The sequence below is a fragment of the Coenobita brevimanus genome, chromosome 65 (genome assembly GCF_032717465.1).
Source record: "Coenobita brevimanus isolate Jiangsu-jjx chromosome 65, ASM3271746v2, whole genome shotgun sequence".
Lineage (NCBI taxonomy): Eukaryota > Metazoa > Arthropoda > Malacostraca > Decapoda > Coenobitidae > Coenobita > Coenobita brevimanus.
The window spans coordinates 19,024,067-19,037,109 of record NC_137018.1 but is presented as its reverse complement, the minus strand read 5'-3'; the positions used below and the strand labels follow the sequence as shown (position 1 = coordinate 19,037,109).

At 40.6% G+C, this 13,043-nt stretch overlaps 1 protein-coding gene across 4 annotated transcripts in view; it reads left to right on the top strand.

The window, feature by feature from the left end:
- LOC145404821 (uncharacterized) overlaps positions 1-12,490 on the top strand; it is a 152,656-nt gene extending 140,166 nt beyond the window's left edge. For all 4 annotated transcript variants that reach the window (XM_080276312.1, XM_080276310.1, XM_080276311.1 and 1 more), the window contains 2 exons: positions 6,034-6,174; positions 7,757-12,490. In XM_080276312.1, coding sequence (XP_080132438.1) covers positions 6,034-6,174; positions 7,757-7,801 — 186 coding nt within the window. In that variant the 3' untranslated portion in view covers positions 7,802-12,490. The remainder of the gene's footprint in view (positions 1-6,033; positions 6,175-7,756) is intronic.
- Positions 12,491-13,043: the final 553 nt, after the last annotated feature.

Below are 13,043 nucleotides of genomic sequence, written 5' to 3'. Positions count from 1 at the left end.
AAAAGTCTTCATCTTCAAAATGAGACCAAAGTGGCCTTTCTATGATGAATAGTAACTTTCCCATGAGCGTTAGAAGTAAAATATCTCTACGCGACTTGTTCTGAAAGCTCTCGATCAAGAGTTACGCACCACAGCCAGAATTTACGCTCACCTCTTTACGGGATAGGGTTAATTTTTACCAGTGACTCAAAGGCTGATGCAGGTGTTGGATTTGGAGTCACCTTTCCTGATTTAGCCCGAGTGACACCTTACTCTCCACTACTTCAATTTTTACTGCTCAGTAATCAGTAATTATGGTTGTTCTCTGACTTATCCCTATGTATGTGGCATTAGTTTTACTGTTTTTAGTGACTCTGGGGCAGTTTTGCCTGTTCTCGAGCATATGAATACTCCCCACTCCTTGATGTGGGAGATTTTAGGCAAGTTTCTTCTAGGTTGTTTTTGCCAGAGAGTTTTGTTATACTGGGTGCCAGCCCATGTTGGACTGGAGGGAAATGAATATGGAGACAAGGGAGCAAGGGCACCTGTTACCCTTGATGCCTCTAGTAGATTATCTTCCTTACAGGGATTACTTCTTTGTGATTCAGGCTGCTGTCAAGGCCTGCTGGTGGCATGGTTGGGATATATTTGCAGTTCCAAGCAGGTCCAGGAGGTGACGGTGGTGGTTAGTCCATGGGCTTATACAGCCTTGTCTCATCAGTGAGAAGTTGTCATGACCTGCCTACAGATCGGTCATACATGCCTGATGCATTGCCGTCTCTTGGGGGGAAGACCCCTTCCTTATTGTGAAGACTGTCTGGGTCCATTGACTGCAGCACCTCTTGCTTGAGTGTCCCAGTCTAGAGGATGCTTCCCATTGATGCCTCAGGGTTTAGCATGATAGAGGGATCTTACATTTTCTTCTCAGTACTGGGAGGGGAAGGGTGTGTGATGGGAGGAGCCATCATCTTGTTTGTTGGGGAGGCAGACTTCCTCAATCAGCTTTAATTTTTATGCATACTGTAGTTTTAACTTTAGATGTTTTATGTCTAGGTATATGGTATATTCTTGACATTTATATATGAATTTTAATGTTATATGACTTTTTTGTTAATGTTTTGTATGTACAGTAAACCCCCTTTTGCTCGGACCTCACGTTGCTCAGATAAAAAAAAAACTGGATAGATAGATTCGATGTAACTGGGGCGAGTTTGAGTTATATGATATGACTGGTACTTGACTTGGACAACCATTCTCACTTGCACTTTTAATAAATGACAAAATACAGTCATGCATCAGTATGTGATGGGGTTATGTCAAATGAAAGCTCATCGCATAACGATGCATTGTATATCAAGGTCAATATAAAATGGCTTCAGTGGGGGTCCAGGGCCATTTAACCTATAAAAAAAAAAAAAATCACCCCCCCCCCCAAAAAAAAAAAAAAAAAAAACTGCCACCCACTTGAAGTATTACCTAGGCCGGTTTGAGTCATCATTAAGGCCCATCCCCCCCCCCAAGGCTGGGGGACAGCTGGAGAGCCTGGATGATAACTCCAGGTTGTCAGGATGAGGTAAGGAGAGAGGGGGAGAGTAAAGCAGTGAGGCCGAGGGAGAGCATAGTGGTGATTCCGAGGGAGAGCGTAACATTGAAGCTGAGGGAGAGCATAGCAATGAAGCTGAGGGAGACCGTGGTAGTGTGGCAGGCTACGATGAAGATGCGACAGACAAGACAGAGGCAAGCGAGTCAGGACATAACATTTGCATCTCATTCACTGAAGGCATTGGCTCTTCCTCAGTGCTGCTGGTTGTCACATGTGGAAGGAGGTGATGGTCAGTTGTGCTGCCTTGTCTTAGTCACCAGGAGCTCCATGTATGGCCTCAAGTGTTGCTGTATGCTATACATTGCCTTGATGTACAAAAATGGTGTTGTCCATCTTGGCACGGAACTCCTTCAGTGTCTGAATGTCCAGAACACGAATGGTCTCATCCTCCCCACCATCCTCACCATCTTCCTGTGCCTTTCTCACCCATTCTATTTGCCCAGCTAGCTCCTCTGTTGAGAGTTGCTCAGTGTGGCTTTTCAGGACCTGTCGCACATCAGCCTTGTCGACTTCCTCAAACCCTGTCCTGCTTGAGAGGTTGAAGATTGCACAGCAGTTATTCTCCATCTCCGAGGACCCTGTGAAGGAGTGAACACACCCCGGCCATACTTTCCTCCAGTTGGCATTCGGTGTGCTTGGCTTTACCTCTTACCGTGCCATCATGATGATATTAATGGCATTTTTTATGTTGTATTTTCTCCAAAGCCAGTGCAATGCATCAGATTCAGCCAAGTGACTTGTCCTCACTATTTGCTCCATGGTTCAGTGGAGGTTGTGAGCCTTAAAGTTGGCATTTACATCTTGGTCTATGGGTTGGAGTAACCATATTGTGTTCGGGAGCAGGTGCACCACCTTAAAATTGTCCACCTAATCCTCCATGCCATCAGAGTGGCTTTGGGTGTTGTCCGTTAGGAGAAAACGCTTTGCCTGATTGTTTTGGCCGGCAGAGTCATGCAGGTGGGGGAACAGGTAACCTGGCATGTATGATCAACAGAGTGTGGAGATCAGCCAAGCCTAGGAGTTACTCCTCCAAAAAACCCCAGGTCTGTCTTCATGTACTGTATTCTACCAGTGCCCAGGTGCTTATCCAATGATATACAAGCAAGGGTTTCAGCTTAATGTACTCCTTTGCATTTGCACAAGGAGGAGGGTCAGGTGGTCCTTAGCTGCCTTAAAGCCTGGCACTTGTCATTCTTCCTTTTTTGTAGATCTTACAGGAGATATTTATCCAAAACAAACCTGTCACATCAACATTCATAACCTGTTTTGGAGAGTATCCCCTTCCTCTATGATTACCTTTGACCTGGCAGGGAAGGCCACAGCAGCTGTTTAGTCAGCAGTAGAAGCTTCTTCATGTAAGGTCACATGTCTGAGGCCAACATGGGCCTTACAACTGCTCGAACTACTCTGTGCTGGGCTTGAACTCCATCTTTGCCTCCACTCAATTCTTTTCTTTGAGATCCTTCGATAGATCGTGGGTCTTTGTGTAAGTGAAGGTACGATGCATAGGCTGCTTCAGTCTGTTAAGTTCCTTAATCCACTGCACTAGGAAGTGCTCCATCTCCTCATTAATAGGTTTCTTAGTTTTGTTAGGCACTTAGCAGTCAGGTTAGGTATGTTTTGCAGTGTCAGATATTTAAATTATAGTAGAAACCGTGGGCTGGGGGAGCTTAAGGGCCTTGGCAATCTTGCATGTCCCCCTGCCCTTCCCTGTGGTGCTTAAAAGTCCAGTTTCATGTTAAGGGAGAAGTTAGGTCTTACCTATTTAGGTTTGCCATCAGCAGTATCAGTAGCACCATGTCTTCTACTGGTGGTAGCTTCAAACATTGTTTCCAAGTCACAAGTTTCAGTATTTCCCACAAAAAAGTTCTTTCTTCACTTACCATTCACATGTCTATTTTTTGCGCACCTGTACTGTTATTTGGTGGTAGCGATGAGCGAGCTTCGTTTTTTCATAGGGGTGGAGGGAAGGAGGCCTCATGTGCAGAGGCCTACGATTGGGGTTCTGTGCATGTAAACACTTGGTGACCATTTTGGGTCAAACATCGGACTGTTGGCTTGCAGATGTCACTGCATCTGCACAGGATTGTCATACGCAGCCATCACAAATATAATATAAGCAAATTTTGCCATCGTTATCGTGAAGCTGGTTATAACTTTTAGTTGGTCTATTGATTTATCACATAATAAACTGATGTATACTGAGGCCTGACTGTTCTTACTGCCTGTAGCTCCTTCTTTGGAAAATAATGTTTACGTAAGTGTACATAATGATGTTGCCAGCCTGTCTCCTTGTTACGTACTCAGCAAGTTGCCTGCTTTTGGCTCTACCCATTTCTACCAAACATGCATCTTACTCTCTCTTTTCCTAAATAACAAAGTATTCTCACTGTTTGTTATCTTCTTCTGTGGAAAATACAGTAGTAAAATGTTTATGCAAATAGGCACACCAGTGGTGCCAGCCTGTCTCACTTGTGTTATGTAGCTATGTATCTAGTAGTCAGTTTTTGGGTGTACAAATTTCCATCTAATCATCTCACTCACTTTTAATAAATAACAAGATATTTTTAGCCCCTGTAACTCCTTATTTGGAAAGTAATAAAATGTTCATGTCCTTATGCATTCTTGTGGGGCCTGGCTGTCTGCTTTGTGTTGCATAATGCGTAGCTAGTCTCCTGCTTTTGGTTATACACATATCTTTCTACATGTGTCATTCTCACTTTTAATAATTAACAGAATATCTATAGTCTTTAGCTCCTCCTGTGGATAATGGTAAACCGTCTTCTGTAAACATGTACGCAGATGGCACCAGGGTGACACTACCAAGCTGTCTCTTTTATATACATAGCCCACATAGCCAGTTGCCTGCTTTCAGTTCTACTTATATTCATCTACACATCTTGCTCTCACTTTTAATTAACAAAATATCAATAGTGCCTTTATCACATTACTGTATGTGGAAAATAATAAAATGTTTACCTAAACATGTACACAGACAGCACAAGCGTGATACCATCAGGCTTTCTCTTTTGTGTTAGGTAGCTCCTACGCTCCTCATGGAGCAATGTAGGATTGGATGATGAATGAATGACTGAACTTACATAACTACTCATCTACTTTTGGTTCTGCTCACATCCATCTACCATCTTCCTCTCACTTGTAATTAGTGTCTATACTCCTTCTGTAATGGAATGTAGTACTCAGAGGACTGCAGGTACTTGTTTAAAATGAATGATTTTCTTGTATTTGTTATTGTTATTTTTCTTTTACAGGAAAGATGGCAGGCCTAAACCTGCTCTCAGACATAAACAAGCATCTGTCTGTCCAAGAAAATATTGTTTAAAATTTATTTGCTATGGCCTTGGAAAAAGCACATTGTATGGTTTTTGTGGCTGTTCAAAATTAGTATGCTATAACTGGGACAGCCTTATTACTCACAGCCTTCCCACCCCAGTAGTCCAAGTTAGTGGGGCTTTACTATATGTTTTATTTTTATCATTGTTCTGCTTTTACTTTTGTTGTACAGTGGCAGTGACCTCTGTTTTACTCACCCATGATCTGTCTAGTGTAATAAATCAGTTAGTCCTCGTACTGCAGTTTTTCTGGTTTGTTTTCAGGACCTGCTTCCTAGTGTCTTCCAGCACCTGTGTTCACCCAATGCTTTGACATCTTTATCTGTGGTCAGACAAATCACATCCTCTTCCTCTCTGTACTCTTCATTTTCCTCGTTGTATTTTCTCACTTTTTTCTCATCGTTGATTAACCTCTCGCATCTGAGTGACGTCCTTTTTTAATTTACTCTTGCGCTACCAGGAGATTTTATTCAGCTTAGGAAAGGCCTGTTGTGTTAATTTTTATTATTTGGATTACAGTTAACCCCTCCATTTCAAAAACCTATCCTCAGCTGCATAAAATCATCAGGAGATTCATTCATTCATTCATTGCCAGACACCATGTATCCCAAACAGGGTGGCCAAGGGCTTAGAGTTAATTGTTTTACAGGGAGGGGCACTAATCCTCCACCAACCCCACTTGACACGTAGGGATGCCAACAGCATCTGGTGTTCCCAGGCGGTCACCCATCCAAGTACTAACCAGACCCAACGTTGCTTACCATGAATAAAATGAGACATGCTCATATGGTTAAGTGAAGATAAAAATTTACTATATTGGCTCTCACATGCTTGTCCTGCTATTGTAAATCATGTACCACATTTTTAATGGACAGGTTGCAAGATTCCTGCTGCTTCACTGAATTACATTGCCAGAAACTGTATTACATGTAATAGTTGAATTGGTCAGTGATTTAATAATAACTAAATGGAAGATCCAGGGTATATTTTTGTAAAATTTTCATATTATTATAATGTTAAGCTGCCGTACAGTTGAGTACTTCACAGCACTGCCATTAATTTTGAATGCTAGAGTGTGATATACAATCTTGTTAACAGATAACGTCACCGGTGGACTCCAGTGTGAAGGGTAAGATCAAAGAGGAGTTTCAGTTGTTAAATGTGAAGTCTCATTTTCAAATGCCCCCTGGCCTTCCCTTCAACCATCGTGTCCTCCTACTGGCTGTTGCAATAGAAGCAGTGAGTATAAAAGTGTCTACCTTACATATAGCCATACTGTACATGTGATGAAATAGTCAAATTTCTTCTATGTTGTTGATCCCATTACGGCACAGTATTCTAATTTCTAAACAGAGGCTGTTATATTGATGCATTTTAAGAAACCTAACAATGTTTAAAAAGTATAACAGGTAATTGCAAGTCATAATCTTAGTACCTGTACCTTCATGTGATAGTGCAAGAGATGGTGCCACAAACTTTCACATCACTGCTGGGTTACTAAAGCCTTCTGTTCATTCACTGTACAAGGGCATTCTCATTCAAGTCTGGTGTTGCTGGTACTGAGATGCAAATTTTTATGGCATGTTGTTGGGACATGTGGAAAATCAGTCAAGACTGTTTTAACGAAGTTTATATGTTTAGATTGGGCCCTGTCTCAGCTGAGGCTCAGGCTCATGTATTGGACATTAGCCAACACACTACCACTTAACACCAACTCCCACTTTTAAAGTAATGGCTTTAGTTGGCACCTGACTGTCTCAGGAACAGTAATTGATGTATAGACCATTTCTCTACAGCCAGATAAAGGAGAGAGGAGGTTTCATACAATTTTTCTCTGTACAGTATTAAAAAAAGTCAAGAGTGAGAGCAGTGGAAATGAGCTACTTGAGAGGAGCATGTGGAGTGACATGGAGGGACAGGTTGATGAATGAAGAAGTGAAGGAATGTTGTGGGGTGGATGTGGATGTGGTTGAGAAGATTAGGAGTAATACACTGAGGTGGTTTGGACATGTGGAGAGAATGGAGAATGAAAGAGTGACTAAGAGAGTCTATGTACGCGAGGTGGAGGGAAGGAGAGGGAGAGGTAGACCGAGGATGAGGTGGAGGGATGGAGTTGAGAGGTATATGAGTGAGGGGGGGGGTGAGTTGGGGGGAGGGTAGTCAAATGGTGGGTGACAGAGAGACTTGGAGGCTTTTTGTCTGCAGCCACCCTTTGCGGGATTAGGGCATCGGGCTATAGATAGATATCTAGATTATTATTATTATTATTATTTATTATTAATACTTTTTTAGTATTAATAATATTATTATTATTACAGTAGACTCTCTCTTTAACAGGCATAGATTGACCGGATGTCATATTTAACGGACACTACAAAGGCCACCAAATTTCCGTTGGCAATAATAAACGTCCCTTAAATGGGGTACAGTGGGTTGCAATACATGTGTTTCCTGCCCTTTTTACTCTGTCTTGGCCTGGAATTGCCCTTTCCCCATCAGTGGCACTGTACTACTCATGAAGAAGTGCTATTACAAGGATGTGAAGCAAGCTGCAAAAGGTTGAAATTATTGGCCAAGTTATTATAAAATGGTTATAGTTTTCGATTTTATAGTAGTTTATGCTCTTGTACTCACTTACAAACATTGCTCGAAATCTCACCTCGTGGAGACCGTCGAATATAACAGACTTTTGGCATTATTGGATCCGGCTCCCTCCCCCTCCTTAGTTAGTCCATTATAGTAAGGGTTTACATTATTATTATTATTTTTATTATTATTATTATTATTATTATTATTATTACAATTCCTGAATATTTTTCAGACTGCCATGTACTTTGCAAGTAACCAGAAAACTTTAGGTAAGTAAGTGGAAGCTCCTGCAGGGCAACATAAACTGACAGCCAGCTTTAGATGAAATGAGTTTCATCTACATCTTGGTATGAAGTTAATAGATATTCCAACAGTATAAATCTCTTCTTATACATGTGTCAGACACCAAGAAGTACTGTTGTGCCTTACTTATCGTTGCCATTTGGAATACAGTGTGGATGACAGTACTCTACAGTATTTTACCACCTCTGTTTTTTGTAACTTCTAAGTATTTTCTGAATGAATGTGTAAGGTTTAGTCATATTAAATTATGCCCACTCTAACACATGGAAGTGAAGCTTAGATCTTGTTGGAAGGATGCAAGTCAAGAGTGAGAGCTATGGAAATGGGTTATTTGAGAGGAGCATATGGAGTAATATGGAGAGAGAGAAATGACAAATGATGAAGTGAAGGAACTTTGTGGTGTGGATGTGGATGTGATAGAAAGTGTTAGGAGATATACATTGAGGTGGTTGGGCCATGTGGAGAGGATGGAGAGTGAGTGACTAATGAGGAGAGTGTATGTGAGTGGTGTGGAGTGGGGGGGGAGGGAGGGGAAGACCGAGGATGAGATGGAGGGATGGAGTGGAGAGGTATGTGAGAGAGGGGGTCCTAAGTTGGAGGGAGGGCATTGACATGGCAGGGGACAGGGCAACATAGAGGCAGAGTGTTTGTGGCTACCCATTAAGGTTTTGAGGCGTCTGGCTGTAGTTTGAACATACAGTTGGCTTTACACTCTATACAGTAGTATATTGTTTTTCCTTCTTTTACAGTATATATTTTCTCGTACTCTGCACAGATTCCTTCCTTCCTTCAGGTTCAGTCTGCAGAGTTGCTTATAATTCTTTCTATACTTGTATGCTGTCTTCCTGAAATACTGAAATTTATTTACTTAGCCTTCACAGCTACAACCATTTTGTTGCATTCAGTATAACACTACCTCACCAAGTCACTTTCACACTAAAAGGGTATGCTTTTGTTTATGTACAGTTCTCACCCTCACTCCTGCTCTTTTACAAACTTAGATAAGAGGTCATGGCTTGACACTTAAGAAAGGAGAGTTAACTCTATCTGTAAGAGGAGTCTGTGGAAGAATTCACTTTCCCAGACCTGTTTCCTCCCAAACTTTAAGCTACAGCTGTCCAAGTCCAGCTGTTACAGATTTTTTATGAATGGAGGACACCAGTAATCTGGAGTATGGATTTTTTAAAATGCATTTTGTTTTTCCTTCCTTTGTTCTGTTATTAAAAAAAAAAAAAAAAGCTATGGGAAAACACAAACACAATTCATTCATTCATTCATCATCCCCCATGAGAAGCATAGGAGCCCAGGGCTAGACAAGTTGGTCCTGACATTTAAGATGAGACAGACCAGTCTCACCCATCCCAGAGTGGCATTACGTGAGCCAAAAAAAAACAACCACCCCTTGGATATAAACATGCACAGGCTCAATCCGATTGGAGTGCCTTAATTATCCACTAAACTATCAGGCGCTAGAATTTGGTTATATGGTTACCACCCAGTGTAGTAAATGGTTTCCTGGTGAAAAGGAAACCATTTGGCTTGTCTTTCAGTGTAGAGTCACCTGTAGGCAGAAGGAAGAGGAAAGAATGAAGGAAAGGAAGACAGAAGAGGAAGGAAGGAAAGAAGGAAGGAAGAGAGGGAAGGCCAGGCACTCAAAAGCAGCACTACATCGAGTGAGTGGATGAGCACCCCTCCTGCATATATATATATTGTGTATGTACTGTATAATAAATGAACAGTTGTCCTTTTTTTCCTGTCATTACTGAAATAAAACCACTCTCTCAAATCCCAATCTACCCTTTACACAGGCTTCACTACCATCATTAAGACCCTTAATAACATTCAACAGCTTTCTATCTGCACCATGCATATGCCTCCCTCTGCCTCTCTCTGTTGACCTTGCTGTATGCCTTTTTCCAGCTTTATGTATGCTATAAGTACTACAGAGTCCTTTTCACAGGCTATCTTCCACTGTCTCATTGCAGTATTTGATACCCATCCTCTGCCATTCTTAAAGCCATCCTGTTTGTCACTCACAGGGCCTCCTGACATATTCTTTACCTATTGGTAACATTTCCATACACCTTTCCTAAAACAGTGAATATATACCACAACAATTTTTCCGCTTGCCTCGATCATCTTTACTTTAGCATAAAATATTTTATATGACAAAGTATTCACTACACTCATAGGTGGTTTGGCCATATGGAGAGAATGGGTGTAAATGGATAAGAGAAGGACATGTGTAAGTTTGAAAGTGGAAGGAGGCAAAGAAGATAGTGAATAGATATGATATATGAGTGCCTCAGAATGGAATGTATGGAAGTTGATGAGGCTGTGGAGCTGAAAGAAAGATGGTTGGATGAATTTTGTATGAGGCGGTGCTTCTCAAGGGCTTATTATTATTATTATTATTATTATTTTTATTATTAACTAATTTTTCAAGAACTTATCTGATTATCTGATAAGAAATTTGAAGCACATTTGTGTGGATGGTTATGCTTGTGAGGTTGAAAGAGACTTTTGGAGGTTTTAATTTTGAGCTGTTGAATGTGTGGACCATGTCATTGGCCATGTTATTGATTAATTTATCCTCTGTTGTGTTTCTGGCTTTTCTTGTTTTCTGAACTGTACCTCACCTCATGCTTGTGGGGGAAAAGAGCATGGGTTGATGATGATGATGATGACGAAATATAGTTCCCTAGAATATAGCTTAGTGTTAAAAACTCAGTATTGAGTAACAGCCAGTCCATAAGCTTCTGGTACAGTCCATAAGCTTCTTGTATGTCCTGTGACTTAAGGAGGTTGTATAGTTGTCAGGGATTTGATTTTGTCCAGATACGACACCATGACTTCTGGCTCTGAATCATTTGAAGGTTTTTATAGTTAACAGCTATATGACATACTGCATAATGAATCACCTGTGGTAGCAGTAGGAATTTTGATGTGATTAACAGAAAAATGCATTAAGAGTTAAGGAGAAATATACTACAGTTAAATGTATTGTCAACTTGATGTGAATTATTTGCTGTGAAAGGTAGAGCTGTGAGACTTAGTTATGGTCAAGTTAGAACTGAAGTATGACATATTCAAAGAAAGCACAGAGATTGGTATAGTATCAAGAGCTCTTCATCCCCTTCAGTGTGAAAATGACTACTACATGTGTTTTGTTGTGGATCATGTCAAATTATTTTATCTTGTTCTGGAGTGATTTCTGCTAGTGTATAGTTTACAGTCTGTCACCATCAGCCCCTTTATATAATAATTTTTCATTTATTTAGGCCACTGCAAGATTATTTTATTAAACAGAAAAGATATTACATAGTGAAGAGTTTAGGAGAGAGAGATTGATTTTAATTTTGTAAGAAGGCAACTAAAACATAACGAAAGGGAACAAAATTAAAGAAGAAATATTTGCATACCAAGGATAGCAAAGGTCTAGTATCAAAAATCCAGTCCAGTCTGGTGAGAGAGTTCATCTGTTTTCCAAAAATCCACCCACTCCCTTATCTACATTTGTATTGGCCATGGTCCTGTGTGATAGATAATTCTAGCAGAACTGGCTTTGGTAATGTGGTCCAGGCCCAGCTCAAAAGAAGGGCAGAGGACCACAGGAGTGAAAGTATTAAAGGAAAGCCAGACATTATTACTGAATGTAAAAATCTGGGATTTTCTCCTAATTCAAGTTCTGTCCATCAGGCTAAGTCTAACAAAGATTTAACATAGATTAAACATTTAATTTTTATAGCTGCATAAAGATGTTTGTGCTAACCCCATTGCTTATGTAATGACTCATCAAAGATGATAAGGCATTAGTATTAGTGGTAATTAGGTATGATGACAATTATATTAGAAGATCATGTTCATGTAAGGAAGATTAAATATGTAGTGCATTATTTGATGCACTTGTATTTCTCATGGAATTTCTGGAGCATCCTACCACAATGTACAGTATATGAGACATACAGATCCAGTGGAAGAACACAGTACATTGTATATATAACCTTCCTGTTTGAGTGATTTTTATAGATCTCCACAGTCTTTGTCAACTGCTCTTATGCTGATTGTTATTGATCTTAACTGAAGCTTGTGATGGTATTGAAGAAATTTTAATTGTTCATGCAATTTTAAACAGCTTGGGAGACTGAGATTATCATATGAATCTCACATATTGTATTTAGGTGATATGATGTATAGTGAACACTGAAGGCATGATCATGCAGGTTTTTTTCCCTGCTAAAAAATATTGCAAGCAACACCAGGTTGGCAAAAACTCCACTAGATTTGCCAAAATTTTGGTAGTTCACTTATGCATGGTCAGCTAGTGGAAGTATTGTGCTGTTCTAGGTTCAAAGTGGCCAGTGGTGCCTCACCTTTGATATGCTCGAGCCTTTAGAGAAGCTATTAATGCTCGTTATGTTCTTGAATTCATAATATTTGTGTACCTTGGCAAGCATAATAAGTGCCATCTTAGGGTCAGGCCACACTTGCTCCAAGCATGTGATTAACATGAAGAAACGAGGCTCAGCAGTATGTCCAACATTCATAATCAGGTATTGCATCTTTTCATGTTTTGGATAAGTGCAGTTGCACCCATAGACTTTGTTGGTATCACTATAAGCAGTTTATGTTATAATGAAAATACCTCGTAAAATAAAGTTATAGAATTCAGTCACTGGTTTAGTATACTGTACATAAATTTACAGTCACTTACGTATTTAGAGGTGGGTCTGCTGAAATCTAGACAGAGTATAGAAAAACCGAGGTGGGCCGGAAATACCTTATATACCATCCAAGTCTTATTTTAGCAACCTGGTCACCATTAACAGGAACTGCCTGGCACAGACCAGCTGGCATCTTTGGTTAGATTTCTGTCTTCTTAAATTAGAATATCTACAGTTACAACACCTGCAACAATATATGGGGTGCAGGATATTTAAAAGTGATGAGTGACATAGCCTTGTCTTCACTGATATCTACCAGTTTATCTATCTATCTATTGCCAGACGCCTCAATCCTGTTTGGGGTGGCCACAAACAAATCGCCTCCAAGTCGCCCTGTCTCCCGCCATTTCACTGCCCTGCTCCCAACTCACACCCCCCTCTCTCAGATACCTCTCCACCCCATCCCTCCATCTCATCCTCGGCCTCCCCCTCCCTCTTCCCCCCTCCACCTCACTCACATACACTCTCTTCGTCAGTCTTTCACCCTCCATC